This window comes from Hydra vulgaris, chromosome 02 (genome assembly GCF_038396675.1).
Source record: "Hydra vulgaris chromosome 02, alternate assembly HydraT2T_AEP".
NCBI lineage: Eukaryota > Metazoa > Cnidaria > Hydrozoa > Anthoathecata > Hydridae > Hydra > Hydra vulgaris.
Genome location: NC_088921.1, coordinates 66,487,419 through 66,514,772, shown reverse-complemented (window position 1 = coordinate 66,514,772; position 27,354 = coordinate 66,487,419). Strand labels below are relative to the sequence as shown.

At 27.3% G+C, this 27,354-nt stretch overlaps 1 protein-coding gene across 1 annotated transcript in view; it reads left to right on the top strand.

The window, feature by feature from the left end:
* Window positions 1-27,354, top strand: part of LOC100215098 (intermembrane lipid transfer protein VPS13A) — a 172,035-nt gene that overhangs the window by 81,086 nt on the left and 63,595 nt on the right. Inside the window, exons 29-31 of the mRNA XM_065791745.1 lie at window positions 9,016-9,088; window positions 9,161-9,220; window positions 17,161-17,306. Of these exons, the coding sequence (XP_065647817.1) occupies window positions 9,016-9,088; window positions 9,161-9,220; window positions 17,161-17,306 (279 nt within the window). The remainder of the gene's footprint in view (window positions 1-9,015; window positions 9,089-9,160; window positions 9,221-17,160; window positions 17,307-27,354) is intronic.

Genomic DNA, 27,354 nt, shown 5'->3' with positions numbered 1-27,354 from the left:
AGAGAAATTTGAACATTTAGAAACTTGATTTTCTTCAGAATGCAAAATCATTTTTTTTAATATTGGTTAACATAGATGATAATTTAGGGCAAACTTCTGATTTTAAACTTTGTGTTTTAGATTCAACTTTGATGTCTCCAAATAATGTTTCAACTTTTTCTGATGCCTCGCATGTATCTTGTTTGTTTTTGTTTAGGTAATGCCACTGTTGAACTGTTGTTTCTTTATGTTTCATAAGGGTTGCTAACTTGCTTTTATATTCAGGGTAATTGTCATAAAAAAAAGTAAGCAGACTTTTGCTTAGCACTGAATTGCTATTCAATTGAACCTTCATTTTGTAAACATTTTGAAAAAAAAGAATTTAATTGGGTTGAAACACCGCCAGATTCAAACGCACACCCAGACCACGTTATAAAAATTTTTTTAGACATTTTACCTGAAATTGCATTGCCTATAATTTGATCATAACAATCACACATAACTTTCAGATCAGGGTTTAATATAATTTGAAATGAACTATATTGTTTAGTGGTTTTATGTAGATGAAAAATTGTAAGAGGAAATGTGGTTAAATAGTACAAACTTTAATAAATAGAATTACATTGAGTTCCATTGCATCCACACTGTTATTTAAAGGTGATCTTGATGCTGAAGATTTTTCCTGAACATATAAAATTCATTATGAATATATTTCAAACAAATTAAAACAATATTTTCAAAATTTAGATTGTCGTCTAAATAAAACATACAAAAGCTGGTAACAGACTTTTAAATGCATAGACATACAAATAAAAAAAAAGACAAAACATATATACTACTCTGCTAGAAAGCGCACCATAATGAGCAAAATTCTATTAAATAATAAGGTTCTTATGCTAAACAAGCAAATTTAATAACCACTTATGATATATTGCTCTGCCTTAACAATCATGGTTAAAAATCAATTAGGAGATCTTTATTAGTAACATAGAATAAATGTTAATAAGTGATACCAAATCAAATCTAAACTTAAAATAAAATAAAATAATTTGGTTTTTATAAGCTCCTATTTATTCTCTAAGCAGGGCAGTATATATATCAGCTCTCAATTAAACGTAAAAAAAACCACGTCCCTGGTAGTACCGCACTTAACTTGTTTCTCCACACAGTGGCCTTGTTTGCCAAGGTTCATGTTTTGGAGTTATAGAGTTGAGAGAGGGTTGAAATCACAATTAAGTAGCCTCCTCATCTGTAGTGGCCTTGTCGGCATTGGGGAGTTGAATTAAAAACAAAAAGTAAAAAATAAAAATGTTTTATTATATTTAGTGTCTGGCAACAGATGCTAAAGATAATAAAACATACAGTAAAACAAAATTTACTTCATATTTTCAACATCTATAACTTTAAAATCTTTTCCAAAATCAAACACTGTATATTCTGCATCAACCAATTTTTTAGTGTTTTCAACTTAATCAACTTTAGTTTATTTCTATCATCTTTCACTTTTCAAAATAAATATTTTCATTTAATTCCAAACAAACCTGTTAAAAACAATACTATAATATAGAAAACAATCCCAAATGAAAAAAAGATCATTTATCAAAAAAAAAGTTTGTTACATTAACTCACAATAAAAACTTATATTGAATAAAAACTCATATTTTATTATATATATATATATATATATATATATATATATATATATATATATATATATATATATATATATATATATATATATATATATATATATATATATATATATATATATATATATATATATAAACATATAAATCACATTTACTGAAAACTCACCCTTTCTCACTAATTATGACAGTAATTCATTGATGATGACTTTCTGAAACATATACACAATTAGTTTTAATAAAAAAATAATATATGATAATATATAGTAATATATGATAAGTGTTGAAATAAATTCTTCAGTATAAATAAACTTGACAATATTTTAATAATAAATTAATTCTAAATGCACAGAAAAAAAGTACATTTTCCTCTTTATCAATTGCAACACAGTTTTTTTTAACTTCTAAAAACAATTTGAAATATTATATAGGAAATAGAATCAAAAAGAAAGGTGAATAATATAACACAAATTAACTATAATTAGCTATACCATCATAATAGATTATATAATCATCATAAAATTATACACACATATATATTATTTGTAGTTTTAATATAAATAAAAGCTTTGTTTTTGCCAATCACAAAAACTCATTACCATTTTTAAAGATTTCAAACATTTTAGATCACGATTGACTATTGTGTATTACTTTTATATTACAAACCAAATTCCTCTGCTTTCTTAACAATAATTTTATCTAACCATCTTTTACAATTTACATTCAGTAAACCAACAAACTACAAGCAGTTATAACTAAACTTATCTTAATTCATACATGATTCCCAAGCAAATAATAAACTACCTTTCTGAAATATATGACATTAATAAAACTTCTGCCTAACAATAATTAAAAACAGTTTAAACTTTTAATTTACAAAACTAATATAACTTAAAAAGTATAGTGAATAACTAAAACTGAAAAGATAACTAAAAAAGATAATAATGAATAAGATTATAACAAACCTCAACAATAAAAAGAATACTTGAATTATTGACATTCCCTCAACTTTAGGGAAAAGATAAATAATTGCTTCAGGCACCAAAACTTTAAAAACATATTCATTATACTAAAAAAAAAAAAGCTAACAGTTATGCAACGAATTTTTCAAAATTCTGAAAAGATCTTTGAACTAACTCATATATATATTTTACATATACTATTAAATGGTAAATTAACAAAAAAAAAATTAAAAAACAAAATTTACTTTTATAGAATTATATGACCGAGCCAAAACACTATATAGATAGTGTTGTTGATCATTTAATAAGTCAATCAGTTCTTGATCTTATTTGATCTACTATATAATTAAAACATTTGATCACATAAATTTTCTGGAAGTAAAACAATAGAAAAATAGTTTTTAAAATTCATTGCATTTATTATTTAGAAAATATAGATCTAAGTAAGAGAGAAGAAGCAATTTCCTCTATTTTTTCTTTTGTCATTTTTTAAACACCTAAAAAAAACAATTTTATATTTAAGCTATTATTTGCTTTTCCTTAATTTAAAAGTAATAAAAATAAAATCCTCAATTTGCAAGCTATAGTGATTGTTTATCTCTATGATTGTTCAATAGAGAAAAATATCCAAAAAACAAAACTTTAATTTCTCATCTTTAAAAGATTTCTATTTCTTATTGGTTTGCTACAAGAGCTATCAAAAATCCTTAATCCTGCCAATCAAACAAATCAAATACCCATCAAACAAATGACTAAGTGTTATTACATAACTAAATTAGTAAAAGTAATTTTTGCGTGCTGTTTAATTAACCTTATTTTTAAAAAAGTATTACTTTCTAAAAATAAACAATAAAAGTAGTTGCTTATGTAGTTGTTAAAATTTTTTTTTCTGATTTATCAATTTAAATATTTTTGTATAGGCGTTTGTAAAAAAAGTTGCATATAAACAAATGAAAAATTACCTCTACCAACTAAATTGTCTTTTTTTGTTGGAGAAAATTTACAAGAACCTTGATAATGAAATAATAAAATTAAGTAAATTTATTTTATATCTATATTGAAACATTTATACAAGTTATTTAAATGAAAAACATATATTTGGTATAATACACATTTTATTCTTATAATATTATAATCATGTAATATAAAAAATATATTATTAGTTTATAAATTTAAATAATATGCAATACAATTTATGTAATAAAAAGTAATTGTATTCTTATTAATCATATTGCATTTAATTGATAAATATTGCAAAATTGAAGCTCTAGATTGTTGGAAAGTTTGAGATAAATCAAATATTGTATTTAATAAATTATACACTTGTAGAATTATGCTGTTAACTGAATTTTACTTTATCTATAAAAAACGTTTAGATTCTCTAAGCATAAACATTTTTCAATTGATCTCTAATATACTTTATACCTTTTTGTATATACATAAGCCTTATTTAAAATACATTAATACTTTAACACCTGCATATATTTTACAGACAACAATGCCATCGCCAATTGTTCCTCCATGGCATTGGATATCGATTATTATAAGGCACATATTGTTCCGAAGGCATATTGTTCATAAGGCGCATATTGTTCTGGAGAAGAAAGTGTTCCTTGACCATAAATGACATTTAACCATTTGAATATGTAGGAGTTATAGCTGACTAAGTATTTTTGAAACTTTCAATCAAATTAATTATGCGTTTCTAACCAACAAATCAAAACTTTAAAATCTAAATGCTTTAGTTTAATCAATATAATTGATATTGAATAATTTTAAATATTTAAAACATTAACATTAAATTATTTGTCCAAGTGCTTATGTGACATCGACTCTTGTATGACATACATACATACAGTATGTATATAACTAAACAACATTTAGTTAAAATACAGCTTCAACTATTTTTATTTTTTGATAAAATCTATTTTTATAAAAATTCCGTTTAAAAAACTAAAATAACTATTCTACTATAAACTTTTCAAAACATTCTTAAAAATCTAAAACCATCTCAAACAAAATTTTGAAGATTTCTCAAGTGGATTTAATGGCGAAAAGCTTAAACATTTTCTGACTGGTGTTGATTTGACCTATTGTGGGTTGTAAAAACGAGTTTATACACATTTCGTTTGCAAAAACGATAGTGCTGTTGCAAAAACGAAAGCAAAGAAAAAAAAGTTACAATACTGAATTTAACCATGGCCATCATCATTATCATTTTTAATGTCATCTGTAGCACACTCTCTCTCAGTTTTTACTACTTCTACAATTTTCTCCTGAAACACCTTAATAGATGCAATTAGAGAGCCTATATACTCAGAGAGCAGACATATGGAAAACGGTGAACATTTTTTTGCCAAATTAGCGCATAACATATATGAATTTAAGTAAAAACAATTGTAAAACAAAATATTTTATGCTAAAATTTGTTTTGAAAATCTAAATATATATATATATATTTTTTTTTTTTTTTGCAGTTCATAATATATTTGTTTATTGACATAAATTTATTTGACAAATAAATAAATTCTTAAAAAAAAAATATCAAAAAATGACTTGTAATTTATAAGTAACTTAACAAAAGTTTAGACCTGGCAAAAGTTTTACAATTTTTTTAAATTAGTTTTAATTAAATCTAAACTTTCATAGCTAATACATTCGTCGTCATAATCTTGTTGCCAAGTTCAAAATAAGTTTTTTAACTTCATTTTTTTTCTTCTTAAGGCTAAATATTTCAGCTCTGAATTTTTTAAACCTGTTTTTAAGCTTTGATTAAAATGAATGAGAATTAGGATATAGTCTAAACTTTTAATTTGTTCATCAGTTTTAGTTTGTTCATCAATTGACTTTCTCTTAAAGTATAGAATTACAGTTTTTTTAGAAAAAAAGTTATGGGTAAAATGATCTAAATATTAATTCTGTTTAAAAAAAAAGCAAAGTCATTAGCAAAAAATAAACTTCCTACATTGTGCTGTTTTTATATAACAAACATTGCATAATCAGGATTTACTCTATTTAAAAAAAATTGAGATTCAAAACAAATTAGGACAATTCCTTAAATTCCTTTAACTTAGTTTCAAGTCATTTTTGCATTGAAAAGCTGTCGGAATTACTTGTTTTATGAACGTACCAGTTATAAATATTTTTTAAGTAATTCTGCATAAATCGTAATTTCATATTAAATGTTTTTTTTGTTTCAAGAAGAAACTTAATTTGCAATATTTGGCAGTCGACAAAATAACACCAAATAGAATAAGTTTCCACCGTAATTTTCTACTTTGGCTCAATACATGTAATCCACATGGTACCTCTATAGTTTCATTGAAAAAAGCTTTTGTTTCATTGTAAATTTAGTGATTTTTTATACTAAAAGCCATAGAATCATCTTTTTTTATTTGCAATAAATTTTAATCCACAACCTACATCATGATTTATTACAATATAATACTCTTGATACTTTTAATTTGTTGAAATGTTTTTTATCAAGATGCTAGGTTTATTAGTAAACTTCAAATCCATATTCAGAATGTTAACAAGTTTGTCCATTTTGAATCTATAACTAGTGATAGAAACATATATATATTTTTGAATTTTAGCTGTAATTATTACTAGCTGTAACTCAAATCCATATTAGAATGTCAACAAGCTTGTGCAGAAATTTTAAATTTATAACTAGTGATAGAAGTATAAATGTCTTTTGAATTGCAGCTGTAATTATGAAAAGTTAGTTACATAAGAGTGATGTTCTTGTATTCTTCAATATATGTGGTACATTTGCTAAAAAAATCAATAGAACGACTTGTGTCACATGGATGTTTATTTAAACTAGAAAATATATATAACTCTGAGTACAGGTTTTGTTAAAAGGCCTCCACATTGACTGATTATTTGCACCTTTACAAACAGAACTTTTACCATAATAATATGTTTCAGTTTATTTTCATCTCATAGATATTCCTCAAAGCATAAAAACTAAAGTATGGTTAGCTTGGCCATAATGTTAAGGTAATCTAACAATTCGATAGTATGATCTTGATATGTATCATAGTTTACACTTTCAGTTATTGATATTTCATCAAGAACTAAAGCACATTCTTTTTCATGAATTTTTGTTACATTCACATTAGTTTTCATAAACTTTTACAAATATTTAACACAAATTTAGTAGCAAGTTCACTCGCAGTAAGTTTTTTTTGGCTAAAACATGGCGTCTAAGACCATAATAATGGAACATCCAATCACTGATATCCACTGATATAGATATGTATTTATATTTATATACAACTAGCTGGAGTTACCCGGCGTTGCCCGGGCCAATATTTAAACTGGCTTACCTGATATCTGTACACAAAAATGGGCCCAAAAAATAGTCCCCCCCTGACCCTGGGGTCAGGGGGGTCCATTTTTGGGCCCCCTTGACCCCGGGGGTCGGGGTACGGGGTCAAAACCTAGCTAAGAACCTTCTCCCCCTCAAGGACTATTCCCATGCCAAATTTCATCGAGATCAGTCCGGCGGTTTGGATTTCTATAGAGAACAAACAAACAAACAAACAAACACACACACAAACACACATTGCCCTTTATATATACCTAGCTGGAGTTACCCAGCGTTGTCCAAGCCAATATTTAAACTGGCTTACCTGATATCTGTACACAAAAATGGGCCCGAAAAATGGTCCCCCCTGACCCCGGGGGTCGGGGTACGGGGTCAAAACCCAGCTAAGAACCTTCTCCCCCTCGAGGACTACCCCCATGCCAAATTTCATCGAGATCGGTCTGGCGGTTCGGATTTCTATAGAGAACAAACAAACACACACACATTGCCCTTTATATATATTAAGATGTACACTGTACATGGTTTCTAAAATGACACAGTTTTTATGACTTTTTTAATTTAATTTTATAGTTAGATTAAATAGTTTTCCTTAACATAATATGAAATTGACAAAAATAAATTGCTTTTTTGATGTAGAATTCAAGAAATGTGCTTAAAAAAAGTATGAAGGGCAATTTTATGCTTAAAAATTAAAAAAAACAAACTTATTTTTATAACTTAAATTTAATCAATATTTCAAAACAATTTGTTAAAATTATTATTATTTTTTTTGCTTATCATATTTATTTATGCTTTTACAGTAAGAGAACAAAGTCCAGGTAAACAAGTTGAGAATTTTGTAATATCATCAATTGTTGCAAAACAGGAGAAATATCTTGGAAAATCTCACTCTAAATTTTACAACATATGCCTCAGAATGAAGGCAAGAAGTTACATGCATCAATAAAATGGTAAAGTACGTAATAAAGTCATATGATTGTTCCCTCAGAGAAACTGTTTATTGAGTCAAATAGCATATAGAAGAAGACTGAAAGCCTCAATCAAATTTATAATTAATGGGAATATTTTGTGTTCCAACAAAGACTACTGCTTAAATTTATACAATTGCACCTGCCAATCCTTAGGGGATTAGCGGGTGCAATTGTATAAATTTGGTCAATATTACAAAAATACTTTGCAGTTACAGAGTACCATACAAAAATGGCTAGACAGGTTTTTAACTAAAAAGAATTTTTAGTTAAAAACCTAAAAATTGAAATGTGAAGAACAACAAGAAAACCACAATAGTGTACATTTTTGTAAGTTAGTAACTTAGTAATTGCACATTTCATCAGTTAATAAATGTCGGGGATAACAGGGTTGGGGCAAATAGGTGAAGTATAGACACTTATAAAGTTCATAATAATCCACAGTACAAACACATGTAAAAACACAATAATCTACAAACTTAAAAAGATATGACATGATGCTGTCACTTTAGAAGGCTATGTAGTAGTAGTAGTCTAAATGGGGGATCAGCATCATAACTGAAGTAATGACAGAAGAAGTAGGTGCTTAAGTTAGGTTTTTCTGCCCAAAAGGTCCATCAGTATATTTTAAATGGCCTCCAAAATGTAACTTCTGTTTAATTCCTAAAATAAACATATTAATAATTATCTGCTCCACAAACTTTAATTATGTTTGAAAAAGTTAAAATGGAAAAAGTACAAGCAAAATGTTAACAATACCCTTAACTAATATAACTGCAATCAAATAAAATTGTAACTTTAAACAGTTTCTGTTGTTTTTCAAGTTAGATTTTTTGTGACAGGTAAAATTATCTATAACTAATAATACTAAGAGCAAAAAAAAATAAGAAAATTAACTTGGGGGTTATTTTGAGATATTAGAAAACGAAGTTATAAACTATTTTTTTAGTTTTTAAGCATTCTCTTCAAATTACAGTATTTTAATGCATTCTGCATCAATAAGCATTATAAATGTTTGTTTTCATATGTTTTATATTGTTGTCACATGGTTTAATAAACTGGATGATTTGATGTAGAATTACTCTGTTATTTCAATATGTGTATAAGTTCTAATTTTTTTTCAGATTGAGCATTTGTGGAGAGCTGTCAAGTCTTGAGCTTGCTGTATCAGATAATAAAATCAGTCGTATTGTTAAGGTAATAGGTCTTAATAGTAATAAGATGTTTGATTATTACTTTTTTTTAACTGTTATATATTTTAATTACTAGCTGTTAGATAGCCTACCAAAGGTAATAAAAGCTGATGATCCTCTAACTGATTTAAAACCTGTAAGTTTATTTAAATAAATCTATTTATTTCTAAAGAAGTGTTTCCACTTTGGGTTGGTATGTGTGTGTATATACATATGTGTGAGTATACATATGCATGTGTGTATATACATATGCATGTATCTTTAAAAGTTTGATATTAATAATTACAACTAACATAACTTCAAGTGTGGTCCATGCTTGGATTTTATTTGATTTTTTTAAACTAATTTGCTAAAAGTTTTTAAATTCTAAAAAACAGCGCAAATTTAAAAATACAACTATACTACCATGGATTCCTAAATTATGTCATAAAAGTGTCAGGCCTAACTTAGGTATCCAGTTAACATATTCAAAGTAAAGTAACATATTCTTGACAATCTTACATCTAATGTGGCTTTATCTGCTGATGATGCAGCATTATACTGGTGTCTTGGCAAAATGTCTTATCTTTTTGATTGCTTAGAACAGCTGATCTAGATACCAATCTGTAACAGATTGAACGTTACAGTAACTTGTGAATTTTAACTCCAAAAAAGCTCAGTTTTTACTGTAAAAAAATGTTTTACTGCATCATAGCAATATTGTCAACATCACTATTTTAATGAATGCCAACCCTTTTACTGAGTCCTCTTTTTTATGTCTTCTTGGACTATTATTTACTACTGACCTCTCATGGAAACCATATATACAGTCAATTGCAAAGTTAACATCTGCTAAGGTTGTTTTTTTAAATTATGCTTGTCTTTGTTGTATTCCTGATTCCATTCTCTACATTTTATAACTTTTTTATTTTTCCATGTGTGGAATATTGTTTTTATCCTATTTATCCTATTTATCCTATTAGGACTAATTTTTCTAACTATGCTCTTTCTCGTCTAGACAAAGTCCAAAAATGGATTGTAAACGTAGTTGAACCTGCTTTATTTGCCAAGCTGGAGCCTCTATCCCATTGTTATAAGGTTGCACCTCTTTTTTTTTCTCTACAAAAAACTATCATTGTTACTGCTCCAGCTCTCTCAGTTAAAACTCAAAACATCATAAATAACTGCAGTAAAAAATGCGCATAACATTCTTAATTGTAACAAAACACAAAAAGTTACAATAAAAACAACATACCTATAAGAAAAAAAAAAAAAAATACCCAAATAATTTGTTAGTTATTCAACAAACTAAAATTGCAACGTTAAATTTCTCAACAAAATGCTTTTACATTGCGGCATTAGTATTAGTGGTATTAGACTACTATTAGATACTATTTTTTTGTAAAATTTAAAAGTTTCAAATGAAAATAACATTCTCAAGACTATTATAAAGTGCTTTTGTGTTTATGGTTTGAAAGTCTGTGTATTGGAAAGATTGTCTATGTAGTAAATAACCAAGAAAAACATTGAAAAAACCTGCTAATATTATTCAACTTTAATTAATAGACTCAATGTGAGATTGTTGTGTTGTAATTGTAAACTTTTTACCATATAAAGTATATATATCTTTATCTATATATTGCCAATATCTTTATATTGCCTATATCTTTATAAAGCAGTCTAATGACATACTCAAATAGCAAGCTGCCAGGGGCTTCAGTACATACGTCAAATAAATAAAACATGCTAGAAGTGCCGTTAAATTGACTAAGGGTTTGCAGTGGGGCAGCAATCTTTTTTTTCAAAAAATAATGTAATCAAAAATAATTGATAAATGCATATTTATATAATTTATGTTATGTATATATATATATATATATATATATATATATATATATATATGTATATATAAATATATATATATATATGTATATATATATATATATATATATATATATATATATATATATATATATATATATATATATATATATATATATATATATATATATATGTATATATATATATAAAGTTAATGTATTATTATGGTATAATAATAATAATACAAATACACTTGTGCATTAAAGAGAGCTCAATGCTATACTAGTAGAGCAATGTTTATTTAATTATATTAAATGAATATAAACAACTTTTGATGGAACTCTGAGCTTCATGCCTTTTGGTAATCATCAGTCATTGTGTGTATATATATATATATATATATATATATATATATATATATATATATATATTAGGATTGTTCAGATTAAGGTAAAAAATTTTTTCGAATAAGAGTGGAAGCTTATTAGGTGCGCAGACCCTTTTTTTATATGTAGGTTTTTTTTTCTTTAAATTTAAAAAAAGTTTAAGGATGGTACAGGGCCCCAAAGTACTTTTTTTCACCCTTTTTTGACATTTTTGACCCATGTGTGCCACCCTTCAACATTATTTAATTTAGTTTTTTTTGACTGATATTAAAAATTTAATATCAGTCAAAAAAAACACTTTTTATATATTTTTTTCTCAACTCTGAAAAGTTATAGAAAAAGTAATGAAATAGACAAAAAAAGTTATTTTCCTATTTCTACTGTCTTTTTTATTACAAAATCCACCTAAATCAAGTTATAAATAAGCTAATAAAATATGCTATATTATTTTGGATATCAAACTTAGTAAAGTATCTAAAGTAAGGTGGGTTAGCTCTCCCCTATTAATATACCTTTCTTTCAAGTTGCAGGATGATGAGTGAGAAGATTAAAGTTTATGCAATATGAGACTTTTATTAAGTTATTAACAAGTTATTGTTTTAAAATACTGTTAGTTGTGTTTGATACTAAATCTGTTTTCTTTGCTCCCTGCTTACCTCTTTTGTAAGCATGGTTAAGCAAAAACAAATTCTTTCTTTTCTTTTTTTTGGTTGATTTTTCAATCAGTTTTTTAACTAGTTTAATGGCCCTCTCTGATGAGTCACTGACTACATAAAGGAGTTTAATAATAATTTCAAACTCAAGATAAAAATCGTTGAACTTCCAGAACTGTGAAGGAATCTTAAGCCACTGCAACTCACTCTTTCCATGTCCAATCTCATCAAAGATGAGCCAAGGTTGCTCAGTTACTAGAGCGCAAAGATATGGAGGCTGATCTTGTGCAAAATCTAGAGAGTGAAGAAGCTTTTTATTGACTATAACACATTCAAGCGGGTAAGCTATTGGTTTTGCAGGAAGTGTACTGTATAACATTGGGCAATACCTTCTCTGTTTGGGGAATTTTCATCTGCTAAAGCCAGCACTACTAAGGCAGTATCAAGATACCAGCTGTCTGTCAAATGATTTTAGTGCTGAAGTAGCTCCATGAAGATTTATATCCATGAACCTCTTCATCTGCCACAGTATTTTCATGTCCTTCACAATATTTTAACAAAATTAGATTAGTTCATTGAATAAACAATTAACTAATCATTTTAAATCTGTTTTCATATTTATTATTATTATTTTTAACCTGGAACGGAGCAGCAGTTGCAGATACTGTTCTAAGGAACCACTGAGTGTAACAGATGCCAACAAATATAGCCATATCATGAATCTCTTTAATATTTTCTTCTGATAAGTTTGGAATGATTTCCAACAGTAAATACATTTTAAGGTAATACAGTGCTTTTGCCATAATTCTTGCATGATGTGTAAGGGACCAGGAATACGAAATTTGAACCTCTCTTTTTAAAAAACTGCCATTAATGATAGTTCAGCTAACTCCTGATAATCTTTTCTTGATTTACTATCCTAAAATTAAAAGATTTAGTTTTACATATTTTGATCGTACAAAATTGTTAAAATTAATTTTATCAAATTAGTACAAACAATGCAGTTGTTCTTAACCTTTTTGTAGATCCTATTATCTATTACATCTCTCTAGAACTGTTCCACCTCAAAATGTTGTTTATTTACCCAAGTTCCTGCATGAGTGTGAATCCTTGTTAATGGAACTGTGTCTTTTTCAAGATCATTCCAGACTGATGTTAGGTGTTTAACGAGCTGATTGTCTGGACCAGACATTTTATTACCGGGATAAATCTTTTTGAAGTGGGTAATATGTCTTTCTAAAATATGATGTCTACAGGCAAGGAAAAGTAGCGCTGCCCAAGCTTATGTACCATTCTTTTTATAACTCCATTCAACTTTCCAGTGTTGAATGCAGTAGTATTAAATCATGTACACTGTATATGATGGCTGAAGCAAAAAGATTCTATTAGATAATAAACTGCATCGAATTGCATTTCTCCAGAATCTGAATCAATATGAGAAATGTCTAGTAGTTCACTCTTCCCTTTTACTTTCAAAAGTACAGCTAATCTTTCTCTTGTAGCAGAAATGTTATCTGTATACTCTTTAAATAACATTCTGTCAAAATGAACAGAAATCAGCTTACATGTGGAATTTATTAAGTCTTTAATATACTGTCTAATTTTTGAGCTTCTGAACTCTGAACTTATAACTTTATCTACAGCTCAAAGAGATAATGATTTAGATATAACAAATTCTCCTCCTGATATAGCTATAACACTGCTTATGATGGCAGTGTGCTGGTTGACAGGTAGCCCTTCTCCAACAGCAGTTAGCGCTGTGCGCTATAGAATATCTTAACGCAGTATTATACTTAGTTCTTCTTCTTGGGTATTATCATTTAAATCACTTTTAACAGAGTCATTGCATTCTGAGCTTAAATAATCAGTAATATCACTTTCTGAGCTATAAGATAAATGTAAATCTTCTTTTTCTGATGATTGTTTTGATTTTTTTTTTGCAGATCTCTAAGCAGCCTTTTTCTCAGATCTCTCAGCAGCCATTCTAAAGCTAATATCAGAACGACCTAGATAACCTTGTCTTTTTTCCTTCTGCATTTTCAAAAACAAAAGGTCCATACATTTAGTTTCTTTGTTCTTTTTCTAACCATTATTTTTTTATTTCAACAATCATAATTTTATGTCATGTCCCAACCAAAATACTTTTTTAGGTTCTATTAAAAAGGTCTCTCTATCCTTGATTGCTCCTGGTGTCAATCTGTTTTTAAGGGATTGCAGCTTTTTATATTTCATTATTAGAGCCTCAACTTCTTTCCTAAAATTAATATTAATTAGATAACTATCTAATTTATTTACATTAAGACATAATAAATAATAATAACCGTAAAACGCATTGTATGCTACAAATTCTGTATCCTCCAAGTTTCCATGGACATTTGGTGTAACCTGGACAACAAACTAAGTTTTTAGACAACAAACTAAGTTTTTGAAAGAAATGGATGGTTTGGAATCTCGTAGATAAAGGAAATGCTGAATTATTTTTTCAACAGTTGAAAACTAAATAGATGATAGTGTCTTTCTAGTTTTTTTTAACTAAGAATATTTATTTGCCTCTCTTATTTTACTAAGAATCTTAACCTTTTATTTTACTTTTTATTTCATGTAAATAAAATACATAACATATATATAAAATACAATACATATAAAGATAATGTAATAAACTAAAATAACACACATTTAGATATCTTTTTAATTTTTGAAAACATTCCATTGAATATTATGCAAGAACAACTATTATATTAAACACTGCAAATTTAAAGTTACAAAATCAGCATTTTACACAATTCTTTTTTATATTATTCATTGTGAGAATAAATATTAAAAAAAAATTAAATTCAATAATGTTTAAGGGTGGCACACATGGAGTCAAAAAATATCAAAAAAGTAATTTTGGGGCTATCATCAACGTAACGTTTATAAGTTTTTGGTGCGATATTGATGTTTAAAGCCTGTTGAATAGCATTAGAATCAATATTGTAGATATGCTCCTGACATGACAACCATTATGGATAGACCTATTGGACCAGAGTTTTTTTAAATATATATTTTGTCTTCCCATAAAAAATAACACTTACTAATCCAGAGATCAATCAGTTTATGCATATCTACTAAAGATAATTTAGTTCATAGTATTAGGTCATCTCTATCTTTGTTTAGCATGTCAATAATTGTAACAGTTGCTTTATCAAGTGGCACTGATGGGTATAAATTAATAACATCAAATGACACTTGAACATCATCATTAATAAACTATTCTTTTGCTGTTGATACAAACGAAAATCAATTTTTAACACAGCATTCATTTTTGTTTAAAGTTGGTTGTATTATCTCAACAAGATGTTGTGAAAGTTTATGAGGTAGTGTGCCGATGGTCAAAACTGTTATTGGCATTGGATAACCTTTTTCACTTTTATGTGCTTTAATACATCCATACAAACAGGGCAGAATTACATTTGAAGGATATATTTTACCATATATTTTTTATCTGATTTTTTATCTTTTTTTTATTTACTAAGGGTACATTGAATAAGATTTAGGAACTTCTGAGTTGGATAAACTGCAGATTTTGCACAATTGCTAAGTTGTTCTTTGATTTTTTGTATTGCTGATTCCGAATTTAAAATGGCAAACCCATTACCTTTATCCAATGGGTATAATTTTATGTTGTTTGAATTTTTGATTTCAATGATAGCTAGACATTAATTTTTAGAAATATTACTATCAATTTTTACTCTTCAATATTTGGTTGATGTTTTGCTGATATTCTGTCTTAAAAATTCTGCTCTTTCTACGCTCATATTTTTCCATATTTAAAGCGCGTTCCTAAGTTGATGTTATATTATCAATGAATGGTATTTTATTTTGTCAAAAAGTAACTATTTTTTTTACGTTATGTTGATGATAGCTATGCTCGATTAACTAATATTGATGATGCAAATTCTTTCTTAACACTTTTAAATTCACAAGATAAATCAATCCAATTTACATGCAAATACAAATATGCTCAACACTAATTAAATTTTTAAGATGTTTGTATTTCAACCAATCACCTTCACAAATATGAGTTTTCCATACACTGTAAAGATGCAATTACAAACATACTTGTAAAACTGAAATCATTTATTTCACCAAATATCGTAGTTGGTATTTTTAAAAGTTTTTTAGCTCGAGCATACAAAATTTGTTCAGAACATAACACTCAAGATGAAATTAATTTTCTTATTATGATTTCTACTGAAAATGGACATTCCTATAAACAGTATTCAGATATTGCTAAAAAATATAAATACTCCTCCAATCCATCTTGTTCTCAAAAAATTGGTACTAAAAATTTTTTTATTTTACCATGGGTCCCAAAATTAAGCCTTGTTCATAGAAGAGAGTTTGGTAAAGTTGGTGTTAAAACAGTCTTCTGTTTTGGTAATTCCTTGATCAATATACTTTGCCAAAACAAGTCTAAACTGCCTCCGAATAGTCAACCAGGAGTGTACCAACTTAACTGCACATGTGGTGAATGTTATATTGGTGAAACAAGAAAAAAGGTTTCCACACAAATTCAAGAACATAAAAATAATGTTACAAAAGCCAATTGGGAAACATCTGGAATAGTAGAACATTTACAACATTGTAATGATAAAATAAACTGGGAGAACCCTAAAACGCTTTCTGTTATTTCAAACAACTACACATAAAAAATTTGTGAGGCCATGGAAATGCAACATGTATAATGTTCAAAGTCTAAAGAAAACGTTTTATATCATGACAATGGCAATTTAGGTGATGACTCACTATTGGAAACCATTTTTTGTAAAATTAAAAAATGTTGAATATCTGATGTTGTAATGACATCATTTGGTTACGTTCATTATAATTTTTTAAACGTTTTTTTTTAATGGTTTTATTATTTAAATAACGGTTCTCACTACATGAGCCAAAATATTACTTAAAAAAAGAAATAAATAGTATGATACCATATATGATGTTTTAATGTTTATAATATCATTACACATACTATTAAGGATGTCACTTAAATTTTATATACATATATATATATATATATATATAAATATATATATATATATATATATATATATATATATATATATATATATATATATATATATATATATATATATATATATATATATGTATATATATTTGTATATATATGTGTATATATTTGTATAAATTATGTAGTTTTAAGATTTTTGTTACAATTAAAATTTTACTCTTTAAAGGCTAAACCACATTCTAAACAAACTTTATCTGTACCGAGTGAAATAACAGTTGGAATTCCTATTTCCCCAAGCATGCATAATGAGGATGAAGACAGCTCACAGTTCCACACACCACCAGAGTGTTCAGTTTTGTCTTTGAATGACCTGTATGTATAACTTTTTTCTTAATAAAATTTATATACTCATTTAAGCATACAATGTATATATATATATATATATATATATATATATATATATATATATATATATATATATATATATATATATATATATATATATATATATATATATATAGATATTTAAGGCTGTTTTGTATTATAATAATAAAACAAAACTCATAGTCGTAAAAGAGTGCTCAATATTTAAAAGATATTTCAAATAGAGCAATATACATATATATTAACGATGAAAAAACAACTTTTTCTATAGTACTTTAAGTTTCATCAGCCATTGAATACAAACTCAAAAACAAACAAAATAATAATGATTTCCTAGCGCGGTATATTAACTTTTTTTCATCTTGTTTTATAATTAAATATTTTTCAGCAAAGTTATTGCGTTGTTCAGTAAATTTTCATTAATTGAAGGATAAAAATCAGTTATATAGAAAATTAAGAATTTGTATAAATGTTTTTCTTTAATACTTTGAAACCAATCTATAATGTTGTGTGAGTTTAGCCATTGATTGATGCAAACTTTTTTTCAAAGATCTCTATTTATTTTTGATAGAATAACTTTAGAAACTCTTCCTACTTCGTTTGTTGCAGGATTTAATAGGCGAACTGTAGGGTTGTTTAAAAAATTATCCTTGTGGTCTTTTAGAGTGAGAAAACAATTGGAGGTGCCATTTAATTCAAATTATGACTACTGGTACACATTAAATTGGATTAGCAGACCTCAAAGAAAACAAAAAATAAAATTGAAGCAAGAAAGAAAAAGATCTTTTTAATTAGCTATATTTTTGATTAATTATTAGTTAATAAATTAAAGTTAATTAAACATCTATGTAAAATTAATTTCAGTCATATTACAAATATCTGCCTGTTTCGACTTAAAACAAACAAAATCTAATTAAATTCAAGAAACTTTTGGCAAATGACCATTTATATTTTACTTATTTTAAGACAGCAGATCAAAAATATTTAAAACTACTTGCACTTCAAGTATTTTATAAAACATATAATGAAGATTCAAATAAAACATATAAAACATATAATGAAGATTCAAATAAAACATATAAAACATATAATGAAGATTCAAATAAAACATATAAAACATATAATGAAGATTCAAATAAAACATATAAAACATATAATGAAGATTCAAATAAAACATATAAAACATATAATGAAGATTCAATTACTTAATCTATAGTTAAAAAAAGCGTCTGAAAAACAATTAGATGTCAGGAAGAAAGGTTTGAATTTGAATTTAGCGAAACAGAAGAACTTTTTAGTAATGAACATTACATAATAAATAGCAATACTCAACTCAATTTTATGAAATTATTTCCAACATAGCTATTGCAAGCGTATGATATGGTACAAATTTACGGGAAACAGCTGTAATTGCAAAGGCAGCTTGGATGGATGCAGGAGTAATTAAAGAAGACCAAGTTAGTTATTGATCACAATAAAGTCAAGTAAGCTTAAGAAAATATTATGCATCCTTTTTCTATAAAGTTTGACACTCAATGCAGGACTAGCATTATTGATTGTTTTTTTTCTTTGAGGGTAGAATCGATAATATAAAAGTTCAATTAATACTTGAAGGTTCAACTAAATATTATATTGCTTTGATCAAAGAGGAACATTATACAGTATGTCAAGAGCCTGGTGGTAGATATCTTTTTTATTTCACAACAGAAAAAGTTCAAAAACATCTGAAACATGCTTAAGTAAATGCCCTGAATATATATGAGTTTTTTTAAAATAATGGTATTGATAAAAGCTTAAAGGTGATGGTTTGTGATTCTACTAATGTTAACACAGGGTGGTCAGACAGAGCAATACATTGGCTGGAAGCCAAATTAGAAAGAAAGCTAAACTGGCTGGTTTGCACACTCCAAACAAATGAACTTCCTCTGCACCATCTGATGACAACTCTTGATGAAGAGACTCTAAGTCAATGCAGTATTATAGCAAGTAGAGATGCAGGAAAATTGTTAAATGAGATAACTGCTCTGGAAATTAATCCATCTTTTAAAAAAATTATGTCCAAAATCCTATTATTACTCTGAAGGCTGAAGTAATCAAAAATATATTCTTTGATCATTTTAGAAAGGTTTAGAGTTAACTGTGAAAATCAGAGCCCCTTGTGACAAAAAACTTTTAACTGATAATAAAAATGTGAGAGCTAGAATAAATCCAGAAATAAAATCTGATGCAACAATACTTATACAGCTAATAGACTTGACTATCTCCTTAGTCTATTCTTACTTGTGATCTGATAGCAGAAGAAGTAACACAGATTATATTTCAGCATAAGGATGTTTGGGATCAGTCTTTTCATGGGCAGTCAATTGAAAGATGAGTTAAACAGGTAACAGAAGCAGCAAGCAAAGTTTATTCTCATTAAAAAAAGGATGGATTTACAAGTCTTCCCAGGAAACGTGTGCGGTTTTTTGTCTTGTATGTCCATGCATGAGTATTTTATTTTAGACAACTTGATCACAGCTGTTTGCAAGTTTTATTATATGTGTTGCTGAAAAAAGTTTCCAAAATAAAGAAAGCAAAATGACAAAATAGGAAATTAAAAGAAACTTAAATAGAAAATAATAATAACAATAATTTAAATAATTTGTGTACTGTTTTTATTTTTGTTTCTTTATAGTGGTTGCTTTTTTTGCCTGTAAAATTCAGTAGGTCAAAGCAAAAAAAAAAATAAAAAAAACAGTTTTAAACATTAAAAATAATGATTTTTCTATATTTTATTAGTTGTTGTTTTTTAATAAGGAAAAAGAAAATATAAATTGTCATCTGTTTGTAAAATATGTTTGTATAATTTTAATGTAATAAGTATATATCAAGGGTTAAATTAAGCATCCCGATTTGCTGGCTCTAGAAAAATATCTGGTCTTCAAAATTTTAGTTTATGCAAAGCCATGTACTATGTTTTCAAGGAGCAAATTATTATAAGTTTGTTAGCGAAAAGGTTATAAAAAACAAAACAAAACAATAAACTTATGACTACAAAAGTAATAACACTCTAGTCACTAACTGCATTATAAAAGTAATAAAACTATAATAGTGTTTTTACTTTTATGAAGCACTTATTACTTTTAAAGTTCATTCTTTGTACAAACAACATTAGTAATTCCAAACATTATTTAGAGTAGAAAAGCATCTAGAAGAAATAAAGCAAATATTCAAATATTATTAAAAACTTCATGTACATTTACAAATCACTTAAATAACTTTATAAGTGCATTATAAAAGTAATATACTATTATAGTGTTATTACTTTTATAATGCAGTTAGTTACTAGAGTGTTATTAATTTTGTAGTTGTAGGTTTATTGTTTTACTATTTATAACTTTTTCAGAAAATCATACTTTTTATTGTAGACTTGAAACTGTTTTTTTTTTTTTTGCTTTACCTTATCTAATTTTGTTGCTGAATGTAACAACCATTCTAAAGAAACAAAAATAAAAACAGTACACAAATTATTTAAATTATTAGTTTCGTTTTATTTTTTTCTATTTAAATTTCTTTCTACTTCCTATTTTTTTAGTTTTGGTTACTTACGTGTGGTCGTCACACGCATTTCTTGGGAAGGCTTGGATTTATAAGAGAATTGAATTTATCGAGGCATTTGATGTCTACTAATCGGTCAAAGAAATTTGATCTTAATGACAAAAATTTTAAAAATGTAATTTTGTTTTGTTAAAAAAAATTATAATAAAAAGAATTCTTATTTTATTAAATAGATAACTAAATGATAGATAATTGATTATTAATAGAAACTATTATAATAGTTTTAGTGATAATAAAAAAAAACGATTAAACAAAAAAAGTTTAAGCCGTCAAAAATATACAAGCACAAGAAAAAATTTGCTATTATAAGAAAATTGTAAGAAATTGTAAGAAATGTTTTGCAAATTTTAATGAATCCTAAATCACCGTTACTGGTAGCTTAATCATTTCGGATTTTTTTTATCTAAGGTTTTTTTAGTAATATTATATTAAAAATTTTTCAATCCGGAAGAAAGTAATAGTATGACACATTCTATCATATACTTTTTAATTGGCTTTAAAATGCCCTAATTTCTTCAAAAAAATTTCTTTACTTTTTCACACATTTCACACGTCAGTTTATTTTAAATTTTCAATAAATTTCTAAATGAGCATTTTCTGAATGACTTTTTCATTCTATTTTATAATTCTAAGTGATTATTAAAAAAATTTATGCATTAATTATATTTACAAGTAATTAGACTTTGATAATCTTTTGAGTGACTTTTTTTTGGCTAACCCAACAACTTTGACATTCATATAGGCACATACTGAAGCCCACACAGCCACCTATTGAATCTGATCTCACTTCTGTAAAAGATTGGGGCTCACAGTGACTTGTAAATTTTAACTCCAACGAAACCCAGTTATTTACTGCAAACACCTATTTCTACCAATTTCTCTAAACTGTTCAATAAGTGCTTTACTGAGTCTTGTTTTCCTGCCTGCTGGAAAATGGCATTTGTTGTTCCAATTTTCAAAAACTCTGGTGAACATTCTGACCCCTCCAATTATCGTCCAATCAGTCTTCTTTCTGTTATTAGCAATGTCTTTGAGTCTTTGATAAACAAATTTCTCACATCCCACCTTGAGTTAAATAACTTGCTGTCAGACAATCAATACGGTTTTCGATCCTCTCGCTGTATGGCTGACTTGCTAACTGCTGTGACTGAAAAATTTTATTGTGCGTTAGATGGAGGCAAAAAGGCCAGGGCTATTGCTCTTGACCATTCTAAGACTTTCGACAAAGTTTGGGATGTTGGTCTTCTCCATAAGCTTGTTTCATACGGTGTATCTGGGAAAATATTTAAGGTCGCTGCTCAAAGGAGTTATCATCTCTAGTTCCATCAACTAAAGCTCATTCTTGCTTGACTTGCAAATTTATCAAAGTCTGATTCTTTATAGTATCTGTTCTGTATACTGTATCTGTTCCTGCATGCTCCAAAAACTTTTATTTGTTTAGATTTTTCTTCCGTTTCATACAACCTTCAACTTTTTAAGTCTTTTGTCAACCGTTTCCTTGCTCTATAACTCTATTCTTTTATTCTAGTAGCTCCAATTTAATAGTAGCTGTTTGCAGTTGCTTGGGAGTGAATCAGAATAAAATAAAAAAAAATTAAAAATTTCAGTATGAGCTTATTGCTTGCATATATATATTATATATATTATCGCGCCAATTGTTCGAAGTTATTCTTTTTATGATTTTTGACTAAATTTAGAGTAGTTTCCAAGTATTGGCGCAAATAGATTTCGATGTCAAATTCAGTTAATTTGTTCAATGACATTTTCCTAATGTGTTTCTGTACCAAAAAAAAACTGTGCTTAATAATTTAAGAAATATTTTGTACTTATCTTTTACTGATAACGTTAGATAGTTTAACACTTTGACATTATAAGTGATTTTTTTGTTGATCTTTGAGCTTTTTCTCAGTCATTCTACAAATTTTATGACTTTTACCTCATTTCGGCATCAAATGATGTTTTTTTTAAAAATACTATTACTGGAGCCTTGATTCAAACAAATCCAAATCCAAAATGGTTTCCTTAAAAGATTGGGTAAAGGACTTTTGATCTTTTGTTGTAAACGAAACTAGATCAAAACGTATCAATGTGATTCGAAAATATATATACACATTTTTTCTGTTTTACTTTAGGTGCTCCGAGAAGACCTAATGATCACATTACAGACATAACTTGAAAGTTTATGCTTGCTTTATGTCACATAAAAGCCTAGAGTAGGCATAGAACCACAGATCAGTGAAAAATCCAGTTTTTTTATTGTTTGAGATAGCTAACAGACCTGGCGCATACTCCAAACATTTGTATGTTTATACTTATGTCAAATAATGAGGCTTTGCAAAATATCGCAATGATTGGAGGCTGGGATCAAAAAAAGCCCTAAAATTTCATCCCCCTGCCTCAAATGTGAGAGTTACTTGTTTCTGAAGCAAATTTGCATCAGAATTCAGTGTTTAAATGCTGCAAATGTACAATAAATACTTATATACAAATAAATTTTCAGCTTAAGTCAAATATCTCATGAAAATACGTAAAAAATAATTTTTTAATGTACTTTTAAGTTTAGAGTCTGCAGTAAGGCATCATATCAAAATTCAAATTATTAGAACCATTTAATAATAAGAAAGTGAGAAAGCAGTTGCCATAGCTAGCTCCTTGAATCCACTCTTCTTTTTTTTTTAAGAGTTCTTTACAAGAAGACTTTATTTGAAGTAGCTTCTGAAGATTCTCCAAGCTTTCATCACACGCTCTACATTATATTGAAATTTTTTTACAGTAAGCACAGCAAAATTGAATTTTTTATTATAAAATCTTTTTCTGAAAACAAGAAATATATTTCTTGTTTTGAGAAATAAATTTCCTGTGAGTTCAGATGAGTTATTAGCAACTTTGAAAGATTTTAAAAGTTTTGGAATACATTGTATCCAAAATGTCTGAGGGAGTCTCATTCATAGGCATTTTTTCAAACTATGACCTAGAATATCAAAAATTGACCATTAGTCTGGTGAAATAAACAACTCAAGACCTAGTGGCTGGTCTTTATTAATAAAAACTGCTTTCAGAAGGATTTCAGCTTTAATTCTATCCGTTTTTACATCTTTTGGACCTCCATTTGTTTTTGAATGCAGAACTTTTTACAAAACGATGCTAATGCCAAAAGATGCTAACGCCAGCACCAAACACCTCTATGGTTTTACCATTATTTCAATTTCACCTCTGCAGCAGCCTCATATACATTATACATTTGCTAATAGTCTTGTTTATTTTAAAGGTTTAAATTACACATAATGCAATGTAGATAAAATAAGATTTAAAATGACACTGCTAAAAACTTATTACATTTAATTTTGACAAGATAAAATTAAAGTGCTACTTCTATTGATTTTATTTTTGTTATATTTCTATTGATTTAAAAAAATCGGAAAATAAAATTGGTTTAGAGTTATTTTCCTTGTATTTTACCTCTTATTTTAAATCATTTTGCAAGCCTTTGTTTTTATTTTGGTCAAGTTAAATATGGTGTCCCATATTTAACTTGACCAAAATAAGTTTGAATGCGCTTTTCTTAATTATCTTTATTTGGTCTCAGGACCCTTGATTCCACCAGATTCCTTGGTGATAAAGTTGAACAAAAATGACTTGGGAACCACATGAGTTGAAGGTTGTTGTTGTTCTTTTTCAAAATCATTCGGTTGTGGACAATTGAAACATAGCAACTTCTGAGCTAGTCCAGCTCTTTCCTTCTGTTCTAAATGTTTGTTTGCTATTAAATAAATAACTAGCTGTGAAGTCAGGTACCAGCTATGACGAACCAGGCTTGCATAGAGCAGCTTTCTCATAAAAACCATATTTGTATATATAGCTTATTGCTCATCATTTTATAAGCTACCTTAAAAGCATGTGATGAAGCCTGAACCATGTGATGGAGCCTGGGAACCAAGTGGAGACTTTAAAATATACTTTTAAATTAAAATATAATGCTCCAATAACTGTTAACTGACAAAAAAGTCATTCGAAAGTTGGAGCATATCTTTCTTCTTTTTATTCAACTTTGAACTAATCTTTGAAGTCAGCTGGATTGTAAGCAAGTATAGACAATCAGCCCTGAATCTTGCTTGATGGTGGGTACCTGGTTGTTTGAACTGGAAACCAGATACTTGGCTGCCAAGTTAAACAACTATTAGCTAACAAAAACAGTTATAATCTTCCCTTTATAAGCAATCTTGTTTTAGGGTTGTTATGCAAAAGTTTTATTGTATTTAGTGCCTTTCTAAGAAAGTCAGTACCTGCTGTATACTCCTCTCTCCCATTATTGAAAAATAGCAACTGAATAATATTATTTGCCCTTTCCTTCATTTCTGACCAGATTTTTTGCAAATCTTTATATATTGTGCGTGATAGAGAGTTTGTTGAACCTTGAATATTATCCATTGCATGGGAAATATGCCTTTCAGATATATGGTGCCTTAAAAGAATAATTTTTAAAAGATACAAAATGCAAACATTTTGCAAAAGTTTGACAAAATTTTAAAATACATTATCAAAATATTAAATTACCCACAGAGCAGCCATAGCACAGGTCTTTTAAGCACATGATCCAGGAACTTAAGGAACTTAATTTCACCATTGTATTTTCCAGTATTATAATCTGTTATATCTGCACTACAACCAATGACTTGGTCATTCAACTCCTAATACTCAAATATGCTTTGAATAGCTATAGCTTAATCCTTCCCTTTAGTTGACTCAATTTCTAGAACTCCTAGCAAGAAATCTAAGGGTTTATTGACTTGGCGGATGATATACTAAGAGCTAGCCTTTTTACATATTCAGACATTTTTTGGTCAATTTGATAGTCTTTGACCAGTTTTTTATCAAAATAAATGACAACCTTTAAACCCCAAACTTTGTCTAGATTTTCTTCTCTCACTATTCTAGTTTCATTTTCAATCACAATTTTTTTTTTTTCCATGTAGACTACTCTTTGATAATGTATTTAGATTAACACCACCAATCTTGAAAAGTGAGGGCAGAAGTTAAGTTTCAGCTCAAATACTGACCTTGTACCTAATCAAGAAAGGAACCTACTTGTCAGTAACATTATTTGTTGCTCCATGTAAAATCTTTACCCATCTTCTTTTTTTTTTTTGTTAACGCTCAAAATCACTTTCAACATAAGTGGCACTCATACAACTTAATGATAGTTCTCAAAATCTTTTATCCTTTTTATGTCCTCTATAACCTTTTTCTTTGAAATTTTGTTTTTCTTTTTTATGCTGTTCTTCTCTACAGACTTTCTATCATATCATAACATTCTTTTTTTTCCCCATCTATAATTCTTTCATGATAAGATAAATTGAATGTGAAACATGGTTGATTTAGTGTTAAGATATTGCAATGCCATAGATGATATTTTAAAAATGTAAAGAATTACAACAAAGGTAGTTTGTTTGGACATTTTTAAAAAGTCATGTTTTACCTTTGAAAAGTTGTGTTAATAGAAAGCCATTTTTTTTTTAGAAGAAAACGACCCAAAAAAGTTTATATCCAAAACATGTATTTTAAAACATTTATAAGTTATTGGACTGAGTCATAGAATGATCAAACATTAAATAGAAGGACTCAGCCTCCCCAATATCTTTCTTATTGGACTTTTATGGGATGTATTAGAAGTAATGTCAAATACATGCATTTATATACATATATAAATATATATATATATATATATATATATATATATATATATATATATATATATATATATATATATATATATATATATATATACATATATATGTATATATATATATATATATATATATGTATATATATATATATATATATATATATATATATATATATATATATATATATATATATATATATATATATATAACTTAAATTGCTTGTTTAAATGAGTACTCTGACATCACACTGAAATAGCCTGCTGCCGGGAGCTTCAGTACATATATTGACTGACAAACAGAAGTAATAGAAGATATATACATATATTATTATTTTATAAACATCAATAAATAAAATTTCTCTCAATACTTAATTTAATTTTTAAAATAAATTTTTGCTGGATTGTTATGACTTGCATCTTCAGTTTAAATTCATTTTTTGAAAAAAATAAAGCCATCCCATTGACATAAAATAGAACTGCTCTTTTAAAAATAAGATATAAACAAAAAACAAGCACAAAAAAACTTTAAAGCTGAAGATGCTGGTCTCATCAATCCAGCAAAAATTTCTTTTAAAAAATAAATTTAGTATTGAGAGAAATTTGTATTTATTGATGTTTATAAAATAATAACTTACATACTCTCAGACTTGATGTCTACATTCCCATACAAAAGTATAATTTAAAAAAATGATCTGTATGGTGTTTTCTTTCAATATATATATATATATATTTTTTTTTTTTGTTAATTCACCTCCC